This window comes from Tamandua tetradactyla, chromosome 12, assembly GCF_023851605.1.
Source record: "Tamandua tetradactyla isolate mTamTet1 chromosome 12, mTamTet1.pri, whole genome shotgun sequence".
Taxonomy (NCBI): domain Eukaryota; kingdom Metazoa; phylum Chordata; class Mammalia; order Pilosa; family Myrmecophagidae; genus Tamandua; species Tamandua tetradactyla.
In genome coordinates, this window is record NC_135338.1 from 35,175,156 (window position 1) to 35,198,607 (window position 23,452).

The following is a 23,452-nucleotide window of genomic DNA, read 5'->3' on the forward strand; positions in this document are numbered from 1 at the left end:
CCAGTGACCTCAGTTGGTTAAACATAGTATTAATGGATCCATGAATGTGGCAAGCATCTCCCCCCTGGCCTTTTAACCCCTAAGTCTGGCCAACCTGGCCTTAAAAGTGTCTGATTTTGTTCCTCAGGCATATGAATAAGGTGGTAGTTCATCCCAGGGCATTGATTAAAAAAAAAATCATTGATGGTGGGCTAATGACATCCTTTTTAATATGATAATTAAATGCAATAGGGACTGTGAAAGCTTCTAGCAGAGTGCCTGAAATGTTCCATGAATGCTACTCCTCCACCTCAGGCTATCTACTCTGAGTTTGCTACAGAAAAGAAGAAAAAAGTCAGCAAATTTGGAAATTTGGGAAGGAGAGTAGAGAGAGAGCCTTTAGCTCAAAGCCATTGCCGTTGACCAGCCTTCTTTATAACCATGGCATTCTTCTTGAGTTCTAAAAGGTGATGGTGAACAGTAAAATAGTAGAGAGCCACAAAATAGATGACTTTCTCTCATGCTGATAATTTTAGGGGTCTGAAGCCAGAGCTAGCTGGCCTTACCCCTATCCCTTAGCCTTTGCATAAACCTTTTCTGCACTCTCCGCACTCTATTTTGTTTGTTTAGTTTTTAACTCTTGTCTGTGTTGGTGGAAGGGGCCTCTCCATTTTTGAAATCCAATGATGGATTTCATTTATGGGAAATGAGAAGCAATGCCTTGTAAATGCTTTTTTAATGATTGTTAAATGGGTAAAAGACATTTTAGCTTTGGTGCTTTTTATGTGGGGTTGGGCAGTCATACAAGTGGGACTTTGCAGCATCTTCATTGTCTCTCCTTGGGACAACAAAAGAAAAATTTATTTTAACATAATGTAAACCCAATGGAGCTTAATCCTCAGGATTAATAACTTTCAAGTGAAATTATTTGCCTGGCAGCTCTCAGTGGACTGACCTATTTTCCTGCCAGACCCTGGTTCTTTTCACCTTTTATTATATAGTTGTTAGAGCTACTGGATAGATCTGTTATGTAATTGATTAAAGCTAAAAACCAAATGAAACTACTGAGATGTTTGCTCTAGTGGAATTCCTATATCCTTTACAAGCCCGCCAAAACATTCTTCTCTCCCAAGGGTCAGAGGGGTAAGAACTTGAGTTCATTACCCACTTTTACTCTGTTAGAAAACAAAGAGAGAGCATGGATTTAGTGTTTGGCAGAAAGTGGGGGTGGTGGCATCTGAGAGAAAGAAAATCCCTTAACTGAGTTTTTAGATTTTATCTCTTGTCCTTTTGGTCAAGGTCAAATAAAGTGTTAAGTAGGGATTATTTTTTTCCATTTTTCAGGATCTTTGGAAGCTCCCCAACTTATTTTCGCCAGATCTAAACCCTTGCCCACACAATCTGAAGCTCTTGCTACAGTTATAGGACAGAGAAAATCAAAGTCGGTGAAGTCAGGGCCAATTTAAGGTAACAGTCTTACCATTTAAGGTAACAGTAAGAATAAGAGCATATTTTTTTCTTAATCACTTGCTGACTTTATGCCACAGCAAGAGACTTAATAGCTATTAATAGAAGTGATCAACATGGCAATAGAAGTGGTCAAAATGACAATGACTTTATAAAACCAAAGCTCAGAAGAATTCTCTAAAACTCCGGGTCAAAGTTGAGCTAGAGCTGGTCTGATTCAGTAAGGGCCTACCAGTAGGTGGCACTGTGGCAGCAAGAAATTTCCTTAATATTATTAGAAGCTTTTGTTTAAAAATATGGGGCCTTTGAGGCAAATCAAAGAAACTAGAGCTATAATTGAGTTATCATAGGTAAACTGTAACAGAATATATTAGAAGCATGATATATGAAGGTCAAGTTGCAATAGTCCCAAAGAGAATGAATATTTATTGAAGACAGCTTTTAGAGGAAAGTTAGGTAGTTTGTGAACTGGGCTTTCAGAAAAATGGGAGGTGGGGAAGGAATAAAATTAATTTTTGTTGTTGAAGTTGATGAAGTAACTATCCTTTTTGCCAAGTTCTTTAAAATAAACATGGTATAATTGGTAGCAAAACAAACTATAAACCCCAAACAACTGCCCATCCCAAAAAAGCTCATACATGGAAGGAAAGTCCTGTTTTGATCTTGTGGAGTTAGTATTCCACACTTTATCAGCTCTGCCACTAGCATTTTGTGCCTAGCTGTGGAACTTTCCAGAAAATTCTATGAAACTATGGGCTTTAAGGAATTCTTTTCTCTTTCCTCTCCACACTAAAAGCACTAATGGCACACCTGCTATGAGTTTAATATTCTTCTTACCTCTAGTGAAATATTTATAGGCTTATTTGAGAAGCATTATTCATCAAAATACCTAAGGAGAGCAAAAGAGAGAGGGAAATTATTTACCCAACACAGGAATCATTTACATTGGATCAGAAAGCTTTAAATATCCTTCCCTAGCCCATCTAAACTCTTTCCAGAAAGGAATGAGAAGAGAGAACACCCAATCCATGGGTTGGTCATTTACCAGAGTACACCAGAGATACTGCAAACAACCAGAGTCTATTGGCAATACTTAGTCAATGATCCTTTAATTCTGATATAAGCAGCCTAATCCAGAGATAAACAACTAATAAAAAATAGGAAAACAAAGCAAGAAGGTCAATATTTCCTTCAGGAGTCTGGCAGCCAGAAGAATGAATGTGACCTCAAGCTCCAAACCAAACTGATGGCCTGCCAAGAAGTACTAATGTCCATCTGTTTCCAGAACTGTGAGACTTGGACATGCCACAGTTGTAATATCACTTTCCTTGAACTTATTTCATTAGTATCCTTTACAATCCACCCCGAAACTTACATGGCAAAAGAAGATCATCAGTAAAGAAGCCTTAGGAAAGAGCCCATCTCTCAACATTTAAATCTCCTGTGTTGCAAACACAGTCCTGCTGAGCTGAGCTGTACATAAATTAGAGATGGGTGATGCTGCTCTATGTAATTAGCAAAGATGGTGAGATCACATGCCAAGTGTATTTGGACTCTGAAAACAGAATGGGTTAGGGGGCCTCAGTCGCATGGGTCTCCAGCATCCCATGGCCAGCAAGACTGTAGGGATGCTCCAGAGGCAGGGTCACCAGCTGGGTAGGTGGCGGAGGGCAATGGGCAGCCTCTCCTGGAGCCGGGGAATTACATAGATGACAGAGTGAGGGGGTAGAACCTCCGAGCACCCAGATTCATGCTTTCTTGTTGTAGATGCAGTGTAGACAGAATCACTGCTTGGGCAGTGATCAGGCACAGTCACAAACAAATGTCATCACGCATTGTGACAGCCCTAAAGCCTCTTCTTATATGGATTTAGGGAGGCTGTTATGTCAAAATTAGATTTGAAGTGTGTTTAGCCTAGCTTTTTATGTAAGACTGAGAAAGCATCAATTGTCCTTATCAGGGCATAGAGGCGATCTGTGCTGAAGAATACAAGGGTATGCCTAAAGCCTGTCTAAAGACCCCAGGTGCTGTCCCAGGTCACAAGTGCCATATTTAAATGCAAGCATCAATAGGAAGAATAAGATTATCTCTAATTTGCAATACAAGGAACCATGAAAAAATCTGAATCCATTAGGTTTATATCACTCAGTTCTAAGCAGCTGGTCATAGCACTTACTTCATTATAGGCTGTATTACACAATCGGTGTTTTAACAGTATGTTTTGCTAGCCTAAATCTGGCTGCAGCCACCCAAGAAGGATGTGAATCCTTCTGCATGGCAAAATAGCCTGGCTGTCAGCCATTGAAATTTCATGCTTTCCTGTCCTGAGGCTCTTTCATTTCATTTAGTAACTGTTTCTACATTCAGAAACAAAGCTCAAGTATAGGTGAACAATCTGGTTGGAATTGGGGGAGGAGAAGTTCTGGCTTTCAGATTGGGGAGATGAATAGGGAGGATACTTCTAAGAACCCACCCAGAGGGGGTTCATTTGCTTTAGAGAAAATCAGAGTACTCTGTTTCTAAAATGGATTAAGAAATAGACTACTTAAAACATCTGAAAATTGATATTGTCTCTTGCTGAGCTGGCAAAGTCCCAAGAGAAGAGTGATGAGTCTTCAATTGTTAACAATTACTACTTTGTTATAAAGAGACAAGGAAAGTGCGGTGGCCCCTTTCTCGAATTACACTTAGATTAGAGAAGCGTACACACAATCCCTGGAAAAATGCCTTGCAACCTGGGTAGTTAGAGCTGTACTTACCACTGCGTCTTGTAGAAAAGTTGTGCTATCATATGTAATATACATTCAGTTTGGGTGCAAGAAGATCCTGTCTATTCTTGTAGTCCTGAATTGGGCAAGTATCCAACATAACTGTTTACTCTCTGTCTTTATAGATACCACTATAGGTTATCAATCTGTACTCTGTGGTTATCCATCCTGTGAACCCACCCATCTTGTTAGTTTCAAAGGGATGCTTGTTATAGCCACATACCTTTGTTTTACCATCCCTATATCCTCAGGGCAGAATTATGCCTAAAAGTCCTAAAGAAAGAAAACAGCATGCTAAGCCATGCCTGTTTTTGGAAATAACAAGCTTTGCACATGGAAATATTTACAACTCTGCTTACCTTATCTGTAGAGTTTGAACTGGGCCCCAAGTAGTCTAGGTATATAACTTTAGGGTGTAGAAAATGACATCTTGAAGTATATTGCTCTCTTGGCATCATTAGTACTAATAATGTGTTCCTCATTCTTTCAAATTATGATTATAAAGCAAAAGTAAAGTTCAGATTCTCTTAAGTCCTCAGAATTAAGAGCATCACTAGGAAAACTAAAACACTTGTCTCTTAACACTTCTTTATTCTCATTTTTCAATCATGCGAGTATCTCCAGTTAGCACCAGACAGTATCAAGGGGTTCTCTTCCCTTGAAACCTGAATCCAGATTATCCAGTTATCTGATACCAGAGGAGAACAGCTTGAATGTATAGAATGTCCCTTTAGTAACATGGATAAAACATAATAGGTATGGAAGGCTGGTAAATGAAGATAGAAGTTAGGAAGCCAACCAGGTTATAAGATGTTGAAGTAAAGAAAGAAGTCAGCTGATTAAAAGTTCCTATTAGGTAGAAGAATCACTCTTTTTTATATCTATTGGACTGAAAAGTGATTTTGATCCTTGTCCCCCCCCCCCCCACACACACACACACACGTACCTTTTAGTCATGTTTTATTTGGTCACCAGGGAAATTAAGATATTTTAGAATTTGACTAGGATTTTTTAACTTCCTATAGCTTCACTGCAAATGAATCGTTTGTTATTACTAATCAGATATTGGTGTGTGGAATTTTTGAAACTGCAAATCTCTTTTTAGAAATATGACTCCTCTCAAGGCCTTCTATTTGATATTTACTCATCCTTATTGAACACTTTTGCTATTCTCCAGTATTGTAGTTGTGCACATGTGTATATATTCCTTCCTCTTTATCGAGAGGATTTTGGTTGTTAACCCTTATCTGGAGGATTTTGGCTGATAATCTTCTGGTTGTTAGGAGAGAGCCCCTCAATTTGCCTCGTTAAAGGAAGTTATCACCATAAACTCAGGGAAGAAGCAGTCTTAGGACTTCACCTCATGAAAAGTTGCAACCACTTATTTAGTATGATTAGCAGCTCTAGTGGCTAAACAACAACTCTGTTAGTCCATCGCTGAAGCTGAGGCATCTCTTTTCTCCTCAGCAGCTGATTTCAATTGTTCTCCAAGTTAACAACATTGACATACTCATGACTCAGCTTCTTTCTGTGTGATGGTTTCTCTCTCTCCTTTCAAAAGACAGAATCAGAATGCTTTCTAGCAAAGTACCGCTGGTGGTCAGAGGTCACTTTCACTCGCCCTTGGCTGCCCTAATGGTAGGCAACTGCTGCCTTTAAGACAAACGCCAACTTGGTATGAGTGTAGCATCATTTTGCGATCCACAGCTGCCAACTTATGCATTTCTGGCAGTTTTCTTCAGATGGGATTGTGCTAGGCAGGGATAGCAAAGACTTTTCATCTCCAGCAAGAAGTCTTAAAATTTAAAACCACATACAATAAAGTAATAAAATATCAAGGGAAAAATCAGGGCCAAAGAACAAGATAATTCATATTTGTCAACTATCAGTCAAAAAAATTACTGTAATTGAAGATAAATTTGGTTCTGAGTCTCTTAACAGCCAAGACAAAAGGGACACATGATAAATTGAAGTACATAAAATGTTCCTTATGAAAAAGGAAAAGCCTTTCAAGCGGGAAATAAAGCTTTTTTCCTCGTCTGATTCGAAAGTAAGTATTTCACATATTTTATATCAAGAACACTGAAAGAAGTAATAGACAGTGCCCTCAACAAGCTAACATAGCAGTGTGATCCACATGGCTACTTCTTGGCATAATCTTCCTGAAGGCAAAACACTGTAGTGTGACTCAATGAAGACAATTCTGTGAGGGGCGAAACTAATATGGTCTTAAGTCTCCTTATGGCCCAACATAATCCAAGGATAAGATTTTGGTCATTTAGAGGACTGGTCTTAGACAATGCTAAATATATCCTCTCTGAATTGTGTGCTTGATAAATACTAGTTGTACTTTTGGTGAGAGTCCAGGTACCTCCTTTTCTGTATTGCTGATTGAAGATGTGTCTATATGCATTGAAAAGTAGGTGACAGGAGTAACATCCTGTGAAAATTGTAGACGCTAAGCAATGTTCTCACCCCATCATATTCCATGCTTGCTGTCACTTCCTTTATTTACATATATATTTCCTCTGCTTAGGAATCATCTTGCCCCTTTTGACTAAGTATGGGAATTCCTATTTGTCCTTGCTGATTTGAAAGTATTATGTACCCCCCAAAAAGCCATTTTAATCTGATTCAGTCTTGCCAGAGCAACCATTTCTTTTAATCCTAATTCAATATTGTAGGGTAGAGACCTTGATTAAATTATTTCCATGGAGATGTGGCAGGCCCAATTGTGAATGTAATCTTTTCATTAAATGAAGGTGTGACTCCACCCGTTCTAGGTGGGAGTCACACCTTCTTTCAGTATTCTTGATATAAAATATGTGAAATACTTACTTTCGAATCAGACGAGGAAAAAAGCTTTATTTCCCCCTTGAAAGGCTTTTCCTTTTTCATAAGGAGCATTTTATGTACTTCAATTTATCATGTGTCCCTTTTGTCTTGGCTGTTAAGAGACTCAGAACCAAATTTATCTTCAATTACAGTAATTTTTTTGACTGATAGTTGACAAATATGAATTATCTTGTTCTTTGGCCCTGATTTTTCCCTTGATATTTTATTACTTTATTGTATGTGGTTTTAAATTTTAAGACTTCTTGCTGGAGATGAAAAGTCTTTGCTATCCCTGCCTAGCACAATCCCCTTGATTAGATTACTAGAGTCTTTAAAAGGGGAAACATTTTGGAGAAACTGCAGAAATAACAGAGTTGACAAACAACATAGCCGACAGCGAGAGCCAACAGAAACTTCAGAGCCAACAGAAGAGAGACATGGATGTTTGGAGATGCTTGGAACCCAGCAGATGTTGCCTTGTGCCTCCCAATGAGATGTTAAGCAAGCCAGAACCTGGAGAGAGCCAAGGGAAGCCGAGAGATGAAAGCCAGCCCCAGAGAAGCACAGTGAGGGACCCCCACAGGGACAGAGGCTGAAAGCAGCAGAACCCAGGAGCAAGGGACCAGCAGATGCCAGCCATATGATGTCCCCTCAGACAGAGCTGTTCTAGACCCATCAGCCTTTCTTGAGTGAAGGTAACCTCTTGATGGTATCTTAATTTGGATACTTTCATTTTCTTAGAACTGTAAACTTGTAATTTATTAAATTCCCCTTTTTAAGAGCCATTCAGTTTCTGGTATATCGCATTCCAGCAGCTTTCAAACCAGAACAGTCCTCAACTCCTCTTCTTCTTCTTCCTAGCCCTGCCCCACCCCATATAACTGGTGGCTGGATGCCTTTTAACTGTTGTCCAGTGAAACTCTGTGATTACTTCTACCATAGCACTTAAAACACTCTAGTATCTTTGTGGGTCCTTGACTGGTTCCCCACTAGGCTGTAATTTCCTGGAAGGCAATTACAGGAAGAATCTGATTTGACTCTGAAAGCCCAGGGCCTAGAAGAATACACAGCCGATGGTAGTTCTCAAACTAGTAGCAGTTTGGAACCCCATTCTAAATAATCCTGGGCTACAGGATTCTTACAAAACATTGTTGATGTCCTCTAAGTTGATAGTGGTAGTATATGGGCTAAATGAATGTTACGCTTCAACCTAAAACTCTGACCTTTACTTTATTATTGGGAGTCTATGGTTCTTTTCTTTCCTAATATATATTTTTGCATTTATTTCAGTAATGTGTTATAAACTTTATAAAGCAGTTTCTCACTTATTGCTCTTCCATGTCATCCTGAGAGGTTTGAGTCACATTTGAAAATAAGATCTAAGGTGGATAACAAGTGTTTTAGCTGCAGCTTATATGTGTGTATGAGTATATGAAAAAAAAAAAAAGGAGGTGTATGGGAGTATGGAAGATGAATAAGTGGATGTTTATTTACGCATGTCTGTCAATATGAATGGGTCTGTGGTTCTTGAGTCTGGCCTGGATCTTTGATCCATGAGCAACACAGGTTCCAGACTGAAATAACTCTGAGGCCATCCTTATTCATGTTTCCATCTGCTTCCTCCTAGAGCCAACTACATGAATGAAGAAAGAGATGAGTTTTTCATAAGGATCTAATGGGTGAATGGACAAAGAGTGTTTTATTGTTTTGTTGGTAGGCGGGTCCCATTCTTAGAACTAGAAAACCGACTCATAGCTCTTTCTTGTATCAGGACACTTGGTGTAAGAAACAGGGAGGGGAGATCTGGCAAGAAGACCTTCAGATCAGAGAGGTCAAAACAGAGGGGTCATGATATATTCAAGAGTTTATCATGCTATCTTGTCTCATTCAGGGAGTTTGACCTAAGAGTTGTGGCCCTGGCCCATGGTTGTTTATCAGTTAATCTGTGAATCCTCTGAAATTATAGATAGAACATCAGGTATATTCCATTTGTATATTTTGTGGGGAAGGTCCTGAGAGTGATCCAAAACTCACAATCATTTATTTAACTCCCTGTTTGTAACATGAGGTGTATCTTCCTACTTGCAAGGATTCAAGCTCAAGTCCCCAAACATTCTCACTTGGACCTACTAAGCTTCTTAATACATCCACCCTTATCAGCTCTGCTCTTCGTTCTTTCCATTCCCCACATCACTGTGGATTGATCTTTTCAAAATGCAAACTGACTATGTCTTACAAACACACACAATACTTGAAGCCTTTCAAGCCCTCCATTGCTCTTACGATAAAGACAGAACTAGATAAAGGGTTTTACATAGTCTGGGTAATACCCTTCCCTTGTATTACTCTCCCTCTGTGCTTTCTCCACACTAACTATCCTGGCCTATTCTGAACTCCTTATATTCCCCATAGTCCCTCAGTCCAAAGAGCCTTTACAGATGCTTTCCCACGTAGAATGCTCTTCCCTCATCTTTAAGTGCATTTCTGCAGTGATTCTTTCTCTAGTGTCTCTGAATAGAACCTATCTCCCCTTTTAGAGAGACCTGTGTAGCTCTCTTTGGCAGCACTTGTTACAGCTCCTTGTGATTTTCTGTGTCTGTCACCTTCACTAGACTCTTAAGTTCCATGAAGGCAGAAACTATATCTGGTACATAAATGGCCTTTATATGCCCAGGGTCAAATACAAACCCTATTTATAATAAAGAGAGTTAGTGGTAATCTTTCCATTTAGAGAGGAAGAAGTTAAAGTGCACCAAGACTAGGAAACAGCCATATCACTGGTGGCTGGTGAAGCTGGGCTCTGAACCTGGATATGACTTCCAAGCCCTTGCTTTTAGCCACTATGAAGATAACAGTGACAGCCGTCATTATTATCCAGTACTTGTTAGCAGGGACTGTGCTAAGCCTTGTGAATTTATTTATTTTTATTGTCTCTATTTTTCATATTTCACATGAGGAAACTAAAGCTGAAAAAAATTAAGCAAGTTATACAAAAACTCAGGCAGCTTTTTTCCGGAACCTGCTGGCCCGTCTCTTCTTAACAAAACTCTGGTCCACTCAGGGTGATTGTGTTTAGTCAGTGTTCTTTCTTAATGGAGATAAGAGGCTGGTGATCCAGCCCTGGAGCCTTAGCCTTCATGCAGTGTCTGGATATTATCTCTAATTACTCATCAGGGGGATTCCTGGCAGTGTGGGGGCATGTGGTTTAAGCTGACTTTCCTTTAATCCACTATTTAACTTTCTTTCTTTTAGGTAGAAAGGAGGAGGGTGAGAAACAAGGCAGGGGCCTTCTGTCTCCACACATGGTGAGGAGCGGGTAGTGGGAGTGAGTGGTAAGGCCATTCTGAATGGCAGAGGGAAGTTGCATGGGGATGAAGCAGTGGAGTCTGGGATCTCTCTGTATCAGAGGGTGGAGCTGAAAGGGGGAGGGGGACGGGGAATGACTCAAGAGGAAGGGTTTAGGAATCACCCCTGGATTAGTTAGGAGAACATTCCCTACCAGTAACAGAAGCTCAAAATATCAGTAGCTTTCCTAAGTAAGGAATTAATTTTTTTCACATGTCAAGAAGTCTGGATATAGAAAGTCCAGAGCTAGTCCAGCTCTTCAAAGACAGCCAAAGAGCCAGGATCTTTCTGCTCTATTATCCCTAAAACACTGGCTTTCATCCTTTTGGTCATAGATATTTCCCGTTCCTGTTGGCATTGTGTCCATGCTCCAGGCAGGAAGAGAGGGGAAGGGCAAAAGACAAATGCCAGCTAAATCTGCCCCCATTTTAAAAACTGCCAGGTTTCTTAGAAACCCAGAATTCTAACTAATACATCATTGGCCAACACCAGATCCATTCCTTGGGGTTGATCTGGTCTTCCAGTCAACAAGGAGGTCTGGGGAGGTGGTATTTTATCTGGGCGCATTGCTTCCCCAAACAAACTTGGATTCTTTTATTGAGGAAGAAGGGGATAACGGATGTTCAGAAGTATCTGTCAGCTTCTGTTCCAAAACTTTTCCTTTCCAGAGTCTCTTTTCCTGCCATATGGAATTCATCACCTATCTGCAGCCTCTCTGCCACCATTTTCTTGATTGCTACAAGTAGAAATGCCATTGCTTAACCCTAGTTTGTCCCTTTCCTGGCTCCCAGTACATACGATACATTTTACCTGGAGGTTTCAAAAGTTCATGAGAGCCCCCATCTTCCTGGAAGAGTTAGAAAGGTTATTTTTCTAACTAATTTTATTGTAGTTCTAAATTCTGTTGATGTATGTTCTGTCTTCTCAAGATGTTGCTCAAGGTAAAGAAAGCAGCTTTAAAACGGGTTATAGGGTGTACAAGGGTAGTTCAGTGATAGAATTCTCACCTGCCATGCAGGAGACCTGGGTTCGATTCCCAGTCCGTGCACTTCCCAAAAAACAAACAAGCAAAACAAACAGTCAAAAAGCAAGCAAACAAAAATTCAACAAATGGTGCTGCAATAATGAAATGTGACCCCATCATACAGCATACCAAAAAAAAAAAAAAAAAAAAGACAAAGGAAAAAGAAACAAGTTATAAATGACCTCTGTTTCATTTGAAGAAAATCTTCCTTGTGCTCAGGTCTTTGCTGAGATTTTCTAAAAAGAATAAGGTTGGGCACTGGTAGCATAGATAATCTGAAACAAGTTCACTCAGCAGTAATGAGTCAGAGAATCTTGATCAGGATTTAAAATTAATGGTTAATAAAAAGCTACAATAATCAAGACAGGGTTGCATAAGGATAAACATGTAAATCAACGGAATAGAATTGAGAATCCAGACATAAACCCATACATTTATGGCCAATTGATTTTTGACAAGGGTGCCAAAACTGTTTAATAGTGAAAGAACAGTCTCTTCCACAAGTGGAGCTGGAACAACTGCATATACACGTGCAAAAGAATGAATTGGGACCACTACTTCATACTATATATAAAAATTAACTCAAAATTTATAAAAGATGTAAATATAAGAACTAAAATTATAAAACTCCTTGAAGAAAACAGAAGTAGATTTTCATGTTCTTGAATTAGGCAACAGTTTCTTAGATATGACAAGAAAAAGCACAAGCAAAAATACCATCAAAATATTGGACGAGTTGGACTTCATCAAAATTAAAAATTTTTGTGTTTCAAAGGACATAATTAAGAAAGTGAAAAGACAACCCCCGGAATGGGAGGAAATATTTGCAAATCATATATCTGATAAGCTATTTGTATCTAGAATGTGTATAGAACTTTTGCAACTCAACATAAAAACCCAATTCAAAACTGGGCAAAGGATTTGAATAGATCTTTCTCGAAAGAAGAAATACAGATGGCCAATTAAGCACGTGAAAAGATGCATTGTTAGTCATTAGAGAAATTCACATCCAAACCACAATGAGATACCACTTCATATACATTAAGGTGCCAATGCTCTATTTTAGACAGATAATAACAAGGTTAGCAAGGATATAGCAAAACTTGGCACCCTCATACATTGCTGGTGGTAATGTAAAATGGTGCAGCTGCTTGGGAAAACAGTTTGGCCATTTCTCAAAACACGTAACATAGAGTTACCATATAATCCAGCAATTCCACTCCTAGGTATATATCTAAGAGAAATGAAAACACGTGTCCATACACAGTCTTGTACATACATGTTCTTAGTAACATTACTCATAGAAACCAAAATGTAGAAGCAACCCAGTGTCCATCAGTGGATGATGGATATCCACTGTCTGGACTAGATAATCAAAATGTGATAGATCTATATTCAGCTATAAAAAGGAATGAAGTACTGATTCATGCTACAACTTGGATGAACCTCAAAATCATTATGCCGAGTGCATGAAGCCAATCACTAAAGACCATATATTGTATAATTTCATTTATGTGAAATATCCAGAATAGACAAATACACAGAAACCGGAAGTGGTTGCCAGGGGCACGGTGGTGGTGGCGGCAGTGGTGGGAAATGAGGAGTAACTAGGGGGTATGGAGTTTTATTTTGGGGTGAAGAAAAATATTTTGGAACTACAGAGCAGTGGTGGTTGCACAATATTATGAATGTACTAAATGACACTGAACCGTATACTTTAAATGAGTGAATTTTATGGTACATGAAATATATCTCAATAAAGATGAAAAAAAAACACTAATGATATCTAAAATGCAAAAAAAAAAAAGTCCTCCACATAATCAGTCAAATTGTATTTACTTCTCAGATAGCCAGATTCTTCAAAAATACTTATTTAGTGCTTCCTGTTCATTAACTCAACAAATAATTGACTGCCTTCTTTGTGTCAGGGAAACTATAAGGGCTCGAGAGAGATACCTGGGCCCAGCTTTGCCCCCAATATTTTTTAACCCTTCCGATCAGGTGAAGTGCCTGGAGTGCAGCAGCTGTCGCTGGGCCTGGCTTCACTTGCTTTTTCCCTGGTTGGGAAAGATGACAGGCTCCAGGATATTTCTGTTTCTTTAGTCAGCGCAGAGCTAAGAGGACCTTGACTATAGTTTCAGAGCCTTAAGCTTCCCCTCGTGCTCCAAATCCATGAGCGAGCAGCTGAGAATGGGGTTAGCTGTGCCACCAATTGCTTCTCTACCATTATTAATCCCTGTAATTCTACCATTCGTAAGCACGCCTCCCTTCACGCTGTCCTTTGGCCCACTTGTGATGTGACTGAACAAGTGGTTTGGACTTTGAAAGGTGATTCCTAGCGATACCTCAAGTGACCCAGCCTTGGACTCGCTAGGATGCTCTCGGCGTTCATTGCTGTGCAGCACCAGAGATCTCCTCGGGGCTAATGCTTTCCAGTCCAGCCAGGCATAAAGAGGAGGTAACTGCTGCAGACTCCCCCTGAGATCCTGGCCTGGCCTGGCTGCCAGGGAGAGCAGTGAGTCATTGCTAACTTTTTTTTTTTTTTTTGGGGGGGGGGTGCTTTTACAGAAGAATTTATGTGCTGACCCTCAAAGAGTTATTATAATACTCTTTAATAACATTAGTATTGTTAAAGCATAGCACAGCCAGCTTTGTGATGATTCCATATAGATTATGTACTGTATTTCTACTTTGCTCTGTCATTACCTTGTTAAGATGTTACAGTTTTATTCTAAAAATTCATCAGCCTTTCATAAACTGATTTTTCTGGCACAGAAAAAAAATAATTGTGAGCTACTTTCCAGTCTGTATGTATACTCTTTCCAGAAAATCCCCACAATTCTGTTAATTCCAAGTTTTCACTCTCTCCAGATTGATGAATTTATCAATGTTTCAAGGCATTCATTACACTTACAAAAGAATTCTTCCTAATGGCATGTGGCGGGAGAAATCCAGCTGTGCATTGGGAGGGCAGAAGGGAGTGTTAACCTGCCATTACTGTCACATGTGGCTTTCTAACAACCACTCCCTGTGTTTCTGGTAATTGCAGAGCATAAGAAAAGCCTCTTCTTCCATCCTGGGCTCTCCGCTTGTTACTGTAGGAAAGGGAGTTACAGGAAATGGAATCTGCCCGGGTCATGGGATTTTTGAAAGAAACAAAGCATGATCTGATGAAGAGCAGGTTAATCCTGCTATTTCATTTCCCTTTCAGAAAGGGTGGGGGCAGGATTGTGATATGAAGTATTTGGTTTCACATCTGTTCCAGGAATTATCCTCAGCATAAATCCATTTTTCTTTAAAGCATCCTAAAGCATCCTGGGGAACTCCTTTTCCTGTCCACCCTCCCCACCCCCACAGTTTATTTCACGGCCATTGAGCAGCTGACCGAGTCCCAGAGAGATCATCTTGTCATTGCAACAGAAAGAGGGAATCTCTAAATCTTGGAAGGCAGAATATCTGTGTGGATTAGTGGTATCAGTCTTGCCCTCCGCTCTCCATGAAGGGATTAGGGGAAATGTACGTGGCATACCAGCAGTGAGGCATAATAAAAAGAGCATCCAATTTAAAATCCAAACTGATTCTCGTTTCAGCTTTACTACTATTTGTGTGATCTTGGGCGAGTCACTAAACCTCTTTGACTGTCAGGGCCTTCATCTGTAAAATTAGGGCAATATTTCTCAACATATGTACCACAAAATACAAATCTTTACAGGCAGATGAATTTGAGAAATGCTACTGACCATGTGCAACTTCTTTAATTCATAACATAGATTAGCATATTAAAGGCTCTGAGGAGTCCTGCAGTTTAGAAACTTGTTTTCAACCCAGCATTTCTCTAATTTATCCGACTTGAAACTGTTTTTCCTATAATGCTGATTAACATCTTGACACTTTGAAAAATGAGACCCAACTCCAAAATGCCACAGATCCATAAGCTGTCCTTGCAGTTCTTACCAACTTCAATTTAAGGTAAGTTTTCAAAGTCAAATCTCATTCTTGGGAAATTTCATATGTAGCAAGGTGACTTGGTAGTTTTTAAAAAAAAAATTGACCTTAAGAGTCAAAGCAACACAGACTTACAACTAGCATTTTGGAAAAGTTTTCTGGAGCTTCTCTTTTCTACTTCCACCTTTCAGATATTCAGCATTCTCATGTGGCCTGTGGGTGTATGGTAGGCATTTTATATGAATAATTAGTTATGGCAAGATAAATGCTAGGTCCACTTAAGGAATAGCTAAATAAATCACAAAATCCCTGACCTGTGAATCCAGAGACTAAGTATATATACAAGGAAAAATAGGATTGCAGATTTTAGAGTGAGGCAAGTGAATGATATTTAATATTTTGACAAATGTTTATATGTATTATTAAACATCTACTGAGCAGATGCAGAGAGCAAGGGATTCAAGGCAAAAATGTGATCAAAGCATGAAACAAGAATTTCAAGAAACAACTGAATCAGGGGTCAAATGGGAGATCTATAAGAAAAAAAAGTGAAAATAGGATCCAGTGCAGAAAGTCCTTGTATAGTAGAGAAAGTAGCAGTTTCACTTAGTATAAATATTGAGACTAAAATTGAGACCCAACTTAAATGAGCCTTAGCCAGACAATCCTAACATTAAAAAAAAGGGATAGCTTGATGATACATCTTTTGAGGAATGAAAGATGATTTACTTAACCACTTAGTTTAGAGAAATATCATTCACATACTACATTCAAGTAAAATATTAAGTACATTTAATGTTGGCTTTCCCCTTTCATACCTTTCTGACTATTTCTTCTTAGTCTCTTTTATAAAGCTCCTTGTTCTTTGTTTCCTTGATGATTTTCTTTATTCTCTAGGATCCTATCCTTTGTCCTCTCCCACAGTTTTAGCTAACCTCCATATATGGCAACTGCTAAATCTGTACCTCCCCAGGTCTGCCACATATGACTTTACAGGCTGGCTGTGTACTGTATAATCCTGCACAGTAAAATAATGTATGCAGCAGCCCTTCTCCAGCCCAAACATCTCTCTGGATCTATAAATCCTGACCACCTCTAGTTATCTTTCCTATCTGTCTCATGACCATCTCAACCCCAACTGAACTCATCTTCTCAGACACACTCCTTGGTATGGGCCTTCCCTGTTATCCTTCATCAAGGGTGAAGCCAGAAACCTAAGAGACATTCTGTCTGTTCTCTTCTCCCACCCACCCCCATATGCATATCCAACTGATTATCAGTCATTATACTTTTCTTTCAAATATCTCTCAGATCTTATGTCCAATCTCATTCATTGCCACTGCCTTAATTCAGACATATCACTCTTTGTTCGAATTACTACAGTGTTTTCCATACTGATCCCTTTGCCCTCAGTCTCAGCCTCTATCCTCCACTCTGCTTCTCAACACTATCTTAAGGTTCAGAAGCTGTGGTGCTTCACTCAACCAGATACATGTGTGGGAGAAAAAACAGGTACATAATGGAATACCTATCTTTAATAAGCTAACAATGTTAAATCCTCTTCTTGTTGAATTCTGAATAGATAAGGAGAGGAGATTTAAATACAGATATTCTGGAATTAACTAAGTAGCAAATTGGGATATATGTACACATATTATGAATTGATTATTTTCAGAATATAGTGTTTGCTTATATCTACCTTTCATTACTCTTAACACAACCCCCACAGGAAAAAATGTAAAATGAAACTTCATTTAATTGAGCACTTTATTTAAAAAGAAAAATGTCTTTACCCTTCACTTCATAAAGAAAGATGGAAATAAAAAATATATAAGGTAACATGCTATAATAGACTTGGATTCTGTTCCCATACCTGCCACTTGGTAGCTGTGCAGTCTTGAGCAAGTTAAGTTAGCTATGTGATACTGAACATCTATTGCTATATAACAAATTATCCTAAATCATAGCAGCTTAAACAACAAACATTTATTATTTCACAGTTTTGGGGGGCTAGGTATCCCACCTTAGCTAAGTACCTCTGACTCGAGGTAGTTTATGAGGTTGCAGTCAGAGTGTCACCTGGGGGCTGTGGTCTCATCTGAAGGTTGGGCTGGGGATCTGCTTCCAAGTTTAATCACATCATTGTTGGCAGGTCTCTCTCCCCTTGGACTTCTCTACTTGAGTTTCTCCAAAGGGCTACTTCAAACATGACAAGCAATCTGTGGGAGACACCCATGGTTATAACTTAATCTTTCAGATGACATCCATAACTTTTGCTATATTCCCTTTGTTAGAAGTGATTCAGTAAGTTCTGCCCACACTCAAGAGGAGGGGATTACACAAGGGTGTGAATATCAGGAAGCAGGACTCATGAGGAATGTCTTAGTTTGTTAGGTGTGCCATAACAGAATACCTCAAACAGGGTAGCTTAAACAAAAGAAGTTTATTGTCTCACAATTCTGGAAGCTAGAAGTCCAAAATCAAGTAGCTGGCAGGGCCTTACTTCCTCTGAAGTCTATAGGGTTCTAGGAGTGTCTTGCCAGCAGTCCATAGCATTCTTAGGCTTCTGACATAAGCCAATCTCTGCCTCTGTCCCATGGCTATCTTCTATCACTGTCTACCATCTATGTCCAAATTCCCTCTTCTTCTCAAACCACTACCACATTGGATTAGGGCCCACTCTAATCAAGTTTAGACTCATTTTTAACTACTCACAGCTTGAAAGATCCTTCCAAATAGGGTCACATTCATGGGTTTGGGATTAGGACCTGAACGTTGTGGAAGATAAAAGTCAGTCCACAACAGTGGACCATCTTAAAGGCTACCTACCACACTAGTTTTGATTTGTTCTAATAAATCATAAAAAAAAAAATTAAGTGGTGGGCAGATTTCCACTTTGTACATGATAAGGTAGATTCAACCTCACTGTGTACATGGCACCCTAAGTGATATAGCCGTAGTACTATCTGGTGATGCTAAGATTGTTATGATCCGGAAGATAGTTAATTTTGACATTTAAGGCAAGGTTTCCAGGGGATGAAAAGAAACAGTATTTTATGGACTGGATTGAAGAGAAATGGTACAGTGAGTCCTTAAGTCCAAGTCTAGTAGTGACTCTCCACCAGGGTGCATGCAAGAGTGAGGGTAAGGAGAAAAAGCATGGAAATATCCTAAGTAAAAACATATATTCAAACAATAATAGAATCTGATGTATGGAAAATGAAAAGAAATTTATACCTTTCATAAAGCAAACTACAGAAAGTAAACAGAATAAAGTTTTCTTTATCTTGATTGAGGAACTACTCAAATCATTGTTAATAAGCAAAAGGGTGAGAATGATAGATTAGAGAGGGGCATGCAATGAATCATGATACCCAGAGAGATGCTACATTTTAGAAAATAAAGGGAAGAGTGAAACAGATTTTTAATGAGCTGCTACATGGATTCGTTTAGGCAATAAGATAAAAGACACATTCTGGAGCCTTGAGGCAGCTAAATAGGAAGAACTTCATAAAAGAAGGATCAGTGATAGGTCAACCCAAGAATTAGTTCAGATTATCCAGAGAACATCTGCTTTGTGGTAATAGGGAGCTGACATCTTATTCCCCAGTTAGTATACTGAGTTCCCAATAACTTTAGCCTCTAAAATGAGTAGCATTGTCAACCTGATTCTCATGTTTGTCTAACCATCAGAGTCCACATGGCAAAGCTGTCATTATTCCCAACCAAGGTCAAACTTTTCACCAGCAGCCCTCTTTCTGATTATTCTGGTGAGGTCAGATCCTCCCTTTAACAGCTAAGAAGCTGTCACTTGTAATAATGTCTCCAAATATTAGACTGGTGCTTTAGATCCTGCTTCATTGGGATTCTTTCCTAGATGGGCCTTTGTTTTAAGAGAGGAAGAAGCTGTTTCCTGTTATCTCCTGGCTGCATGATAACAAGATGACAGATGATTCCAGGGTCTATTTCAGATTTCCTTACAAAAAGCTGTGGAGCAACAGAGTGAGATGGTGGGAGGATCTCTCATAAGAAGACCCACAAATAAGTAAGGTGTCTTGGAATTTGAGTACTTCTATGGATTACCTAAAGAGTTCTCTTGAAGTAGATGTTTATGTTGATATGGAATGATTTCTGAGATATATTGATAAGTTAAACTGCAAAAAAAAAAAAAGACAGTTTAAATTGTGCTTCCATTTATATAAAAAGGAGAGCAGGAATATATGCTGTTATACACATAGATTGTCTTGGGAGGGACACACGTACACAATATGCAAACCAATAACAGGCAGCTGGCTGTTCTGAGATGCGAACCCAAGGGTATGGGATAGAAGACACACTTTTCACTCTATGTCCTTTTGAACTGTTTGATTTTTTTTTTCTTAATTTGTGCTTGGATTACTTTTTAAAAATGCAAACAGAAAGTTTTTATTTTAAAAAAGACTGGGCAGGCCACGGTGGCAGGCAGAGTTCTCACCTGCCATGCCAGAGACCTGGGTTCAATTCCCGGTGCTTGCCCATGCAAAAAAAAATTAAATTAAATTAAAAAAGACTTTGAAGAAATGAAATTTTAGTCTGCTCTATAAAGGCTTTAAACTCGTGATTCATCCTCTCATGTTGTAATTTGAGTTTCTAGTTCTCTCTTCTTTTTCATTACCATTTGAGAAATCATGATCATGATAATGACTATTTATTGAGCACCTGCTATATCCCAGTGCTGTAGTTTGTTTACCTCTTATTTTTAAATACTTTCAAACTTATAGGAAAGTTATGAAAATAATACAAACCCCATACAGAAAATGTCAACATACATACTCTTAAACCCCAGATGTGCAGATCTACCGATTTGAACATTTTGCCCCATTTCCCATATCATTTGTTCCATCTGTTTAGCAATCCATCTATCTATTTATCTATCAGACCATTTTCTGGATACTTGATCATAAATTGTACATATGCTTCTTGAGCATTTAATACCGGTATGTACATTTCCTAAGAACAAGGATATTCACTTATGTAATCACCTTAAGTGCAGTTATCTAGTTCAAGAAATTTAACATTGATGTAAAGCTTACAGTCTATATTCTAATCTTTTCATTTGAGCTTTTTCTCCTCCCATATTAAATACAGGATCATGTGTTGCATTTAATTGTCATTGTCTCTTTAGTTGTTCCTTTTTTGTTTAAACTGTGGGAACACACATACAACATTACTTTACCATCTCAACCACTCCTATGCATACCATTCAGTGGGATTAACCACATTCACAACATTGCATCACCATCTTCCATTACTAAAACTTTCCCATCTCCCCAGACAGAAGCCTACATGAACTATGCATTCATTCCCCATTCCCTCTGTCCCTATCCCTGGCAGCCTGCATCCTACTTTCTGTCTCTATGAGCTTCTATATTCTCTGATATTTACTTTGTAGTTGCAGTGGGGCTTAAATTTAATACCCTTCATCTATAACAATCTCATTTGCTTTGATTCTAACTTAACTTCAGTAGTCTGCACAAGCTATAATCTTATAACCCTCAGTCCCTCCCACATTTAAGTCCCCAAATTATAGTTCTTGTCACAAATTAATGTTTATACATTTAGTTCAAAAACGCTGATTTATCATTCCATTTTATGTATTTACCTTTTAGATCCTGTAAGAAGTAAAATGGGGTGTTACAAACTAAAAATATCTCTAAGTCCCCTATATTCTATATTATAAGCCTCTGATTTTACCTTTCCCATAGACATAAAAGAGGAGGCATAGAGTATCTATACTTTTGTGTCTGGCTTATTTCACTCAGCATTATGTTCTCAAGGCTCATCCATCTTGTCATGTGCTTCAGGACATCATTTCATCTTACTGCAGCATAATATTCCATCGTATATATATATACCACATTTTGTTTATCCATTTATCTGTTGATGCGCACTTGGATTGTTTCCATCTTTTGGTGATTGTAAGTAATGCTGCTATGAACGTTGGTGTCCAAAAGTCTGTTTGTATCACTGATTTCAGCTCTTCTGGGTATATACTGAGTAGTGGTATTGCTGGGTCATAGGGCAACTCAATATTTAGTTTCCCTGAGGAACCACCAAACTGCCCTCCGCAGCAGTTGAACCATTATATATTCCCACCAGCAGTGCATAAGTGTCCCAATTTCTCCACATCCTCTCCAACATTTGTTGTTTCCTGTTTGTTTAAAGCAGCCATTGTTATAGGTGTGAAGTGGTATCTCATTGTAGTCTTGAGCTGCATTTCCCTTATGGCTAATAAAAATGAGCATCTCTTCATGTGCTTTTTAGCAATCTGTCTTTGCTCTTCAGAAAAATGTCTATTCATATCTTTAGCTTACTTTATAATTGGGTTGTTTATTCTTTTGTTGTTGAGTTGTATGATTTCTTTATGTATACAGGATATCAAACCTTTGTCTGATATGTGATTTCCAAATATTTTCTCCCATTGAGTTGACTGCTTCTTCACCTTTTTTGACAGTCTTCTGAGTGCAGAAGCATTTGATTTTGAGGAGCTCTCATTTATCTTTTTTTTTCTTTTGCTGCTTGTACTTTGGGTGTAAAGTTTAGGAAGCTACTTCCTATTACTAAGTCTTGAAAATGTTTCCCTACATTTTCTTCTAGAAGCTTTAGGGTACTAGTTCTTATATTTAGGGTCTGGGGGACACAGCCCTAGTGTGTGCACGTGTAGAGCTCAGGGGTGGTGGGATGGGAATGTGCCTGCCTGGGCTGGGGGTCAGTGTGGTCAGAATGTTCAGGTCAGTGCTTGCCCAGAGCTGAGGTGGCATGGCGTGAGTGGGCACATACACGTGCACGCATTTGTGGGGCTGGATGGCTATATGCACAGAGCTCAGGAGGTTTGAGCTGGTGTGGGTATAACCTGGGTATGAAGGTGATTGCCCGCAATGTGGATGCACTGGTGATTGCCTTTAGGGGACAGGGAGGGGGAAGGTGGGGGTCAAAGGGCTGGATGTGGGTGCACAGGTCTCAGGAGGGGTGGGGCAAGAATGTGTGCCTCTGCAGGAGAGGTGTTCAGGCTAGGACAGGCCTGTGCACATGCACTGGGCTGGGCTGTGGAGCAGGGATTCATGGGGAGGGAGTTGGGCAGGGGTATTTGGAGCATGGTGGGGGAGGCGGTGACAGGGTTCAGGTGCTTAGGGTGTCGGGGGGAGTCACAGGTCATGCGTGATGCATGGGAGGGTAACTTTCAAGGAACACAGACTGGCTTACTTCCTTGTCCCTGTCTCCGTGTTCGTGTACTCCTGAGGGCTCTGGGCCTCCATTTGGAAAGGGGTACATTAGGTTGCACTAGCTGGATGGTCTCTGGTTCTCTGCATCTCAGTTCTTCTGCTTTTTCAACCAGGGCCTCCCTATGTGGTATAGAAGACCCTCCCAGTTCTCTCACACACTGGAATCACTCTCCCAGTCATTTTCCTGTCACTTCTCTAGCTGTTCCTTGGAGCAGGGGCAAACTCAACATTTCCTATTCTGCCATCTTCCCAGAACTCCTGTCCTTCTCTCTTTTTATCCTTTAATTACCATTACTTGTATTCTTCAATTCTGTGCCCTTCTCCACACCTCCATCTCCTGGTTTTGTTTTTTAGCTGATAGGACTCCCTTTGTTATTTCTTGCAGGGCTGGGCTCTTGTTGACTGTTTTCCTCAATCTTTGCTTGTCTTTGAAGGTTTTAATCTCTCCCTCAATTTTGAAGGATAACTTGGCTGGATAAAGAATTCTTGGCTGAAAGCCTTTCTCATTCAGGATCTTAAATGTATCATACCCCTGCCTTCTTGCTTCCATGGTGACTGTTGAGTAGTCCGAAGTTAGTCTTATGAGTTTTCCCTTGTATGTAGTAGATCGCTTTTCTTATGCTGCTTTCAGGACTTTCTGTTTCTCTTCAATAGTTGACAGTTTGATTAGTGTGTGTCTTGGAGTAGGGTCTGATTGGATTTATTCTAGTTTGTTGGGCCTCTTTGTTATGTGTATTTATGTCTTGTATAAGGGCTGGGAAGTTTTCCTTGATTATATCTTCAACTAACTTTCCTAGCTCTTAACTCTTCTGCTTCTGAGACAACAA

At 39.4% G+C, this 23,452-nt stretch overlaps 1 protein-coding gene across 18 annotated transcripts in view; it reads left to right on the forward strand.

The window, feature by feature from the left end:
* The window catches only part of TTLL5 (tubulin tyrosine ligase like 5), a 445,087-nt gene that overhangs the window by 402,489 nt on the left and 19,146 nt on the right, over positions 1 to 23,452 (forward strand). For 7 of the 18 annotated variants that reach the window (XM_077123104.1, XM_077123106.1, XM_077123118.1 and 4 more), the window contains 2 exons: positions 10,302 to 10,354; positions 11,063 to 11,546. The exons of 2 other annotated variants lie outside the window; for them this stretch is intronic. In XM_077123104.1, coding sequence (XP_076979219.1) covers positions 10,302 to 10,354; positions 11,063 to 11,140 — 131 coding nt within the window. In that variant the 3' untranslated portion in view covers positions 11,141 to 11,546. Of the gene's footprint in view, positions 1 to 1,323; positions 1,447 to 10,301; positions 10,355 to 11,062; positions 11,548 to 23,452 lie in introns of those variants that run through there. 9 more of the 18 variants (XM_077123116.1, XM_077123111.1, XM_077123121.1 and 6 more) reach the window with 5 other exon arrangements.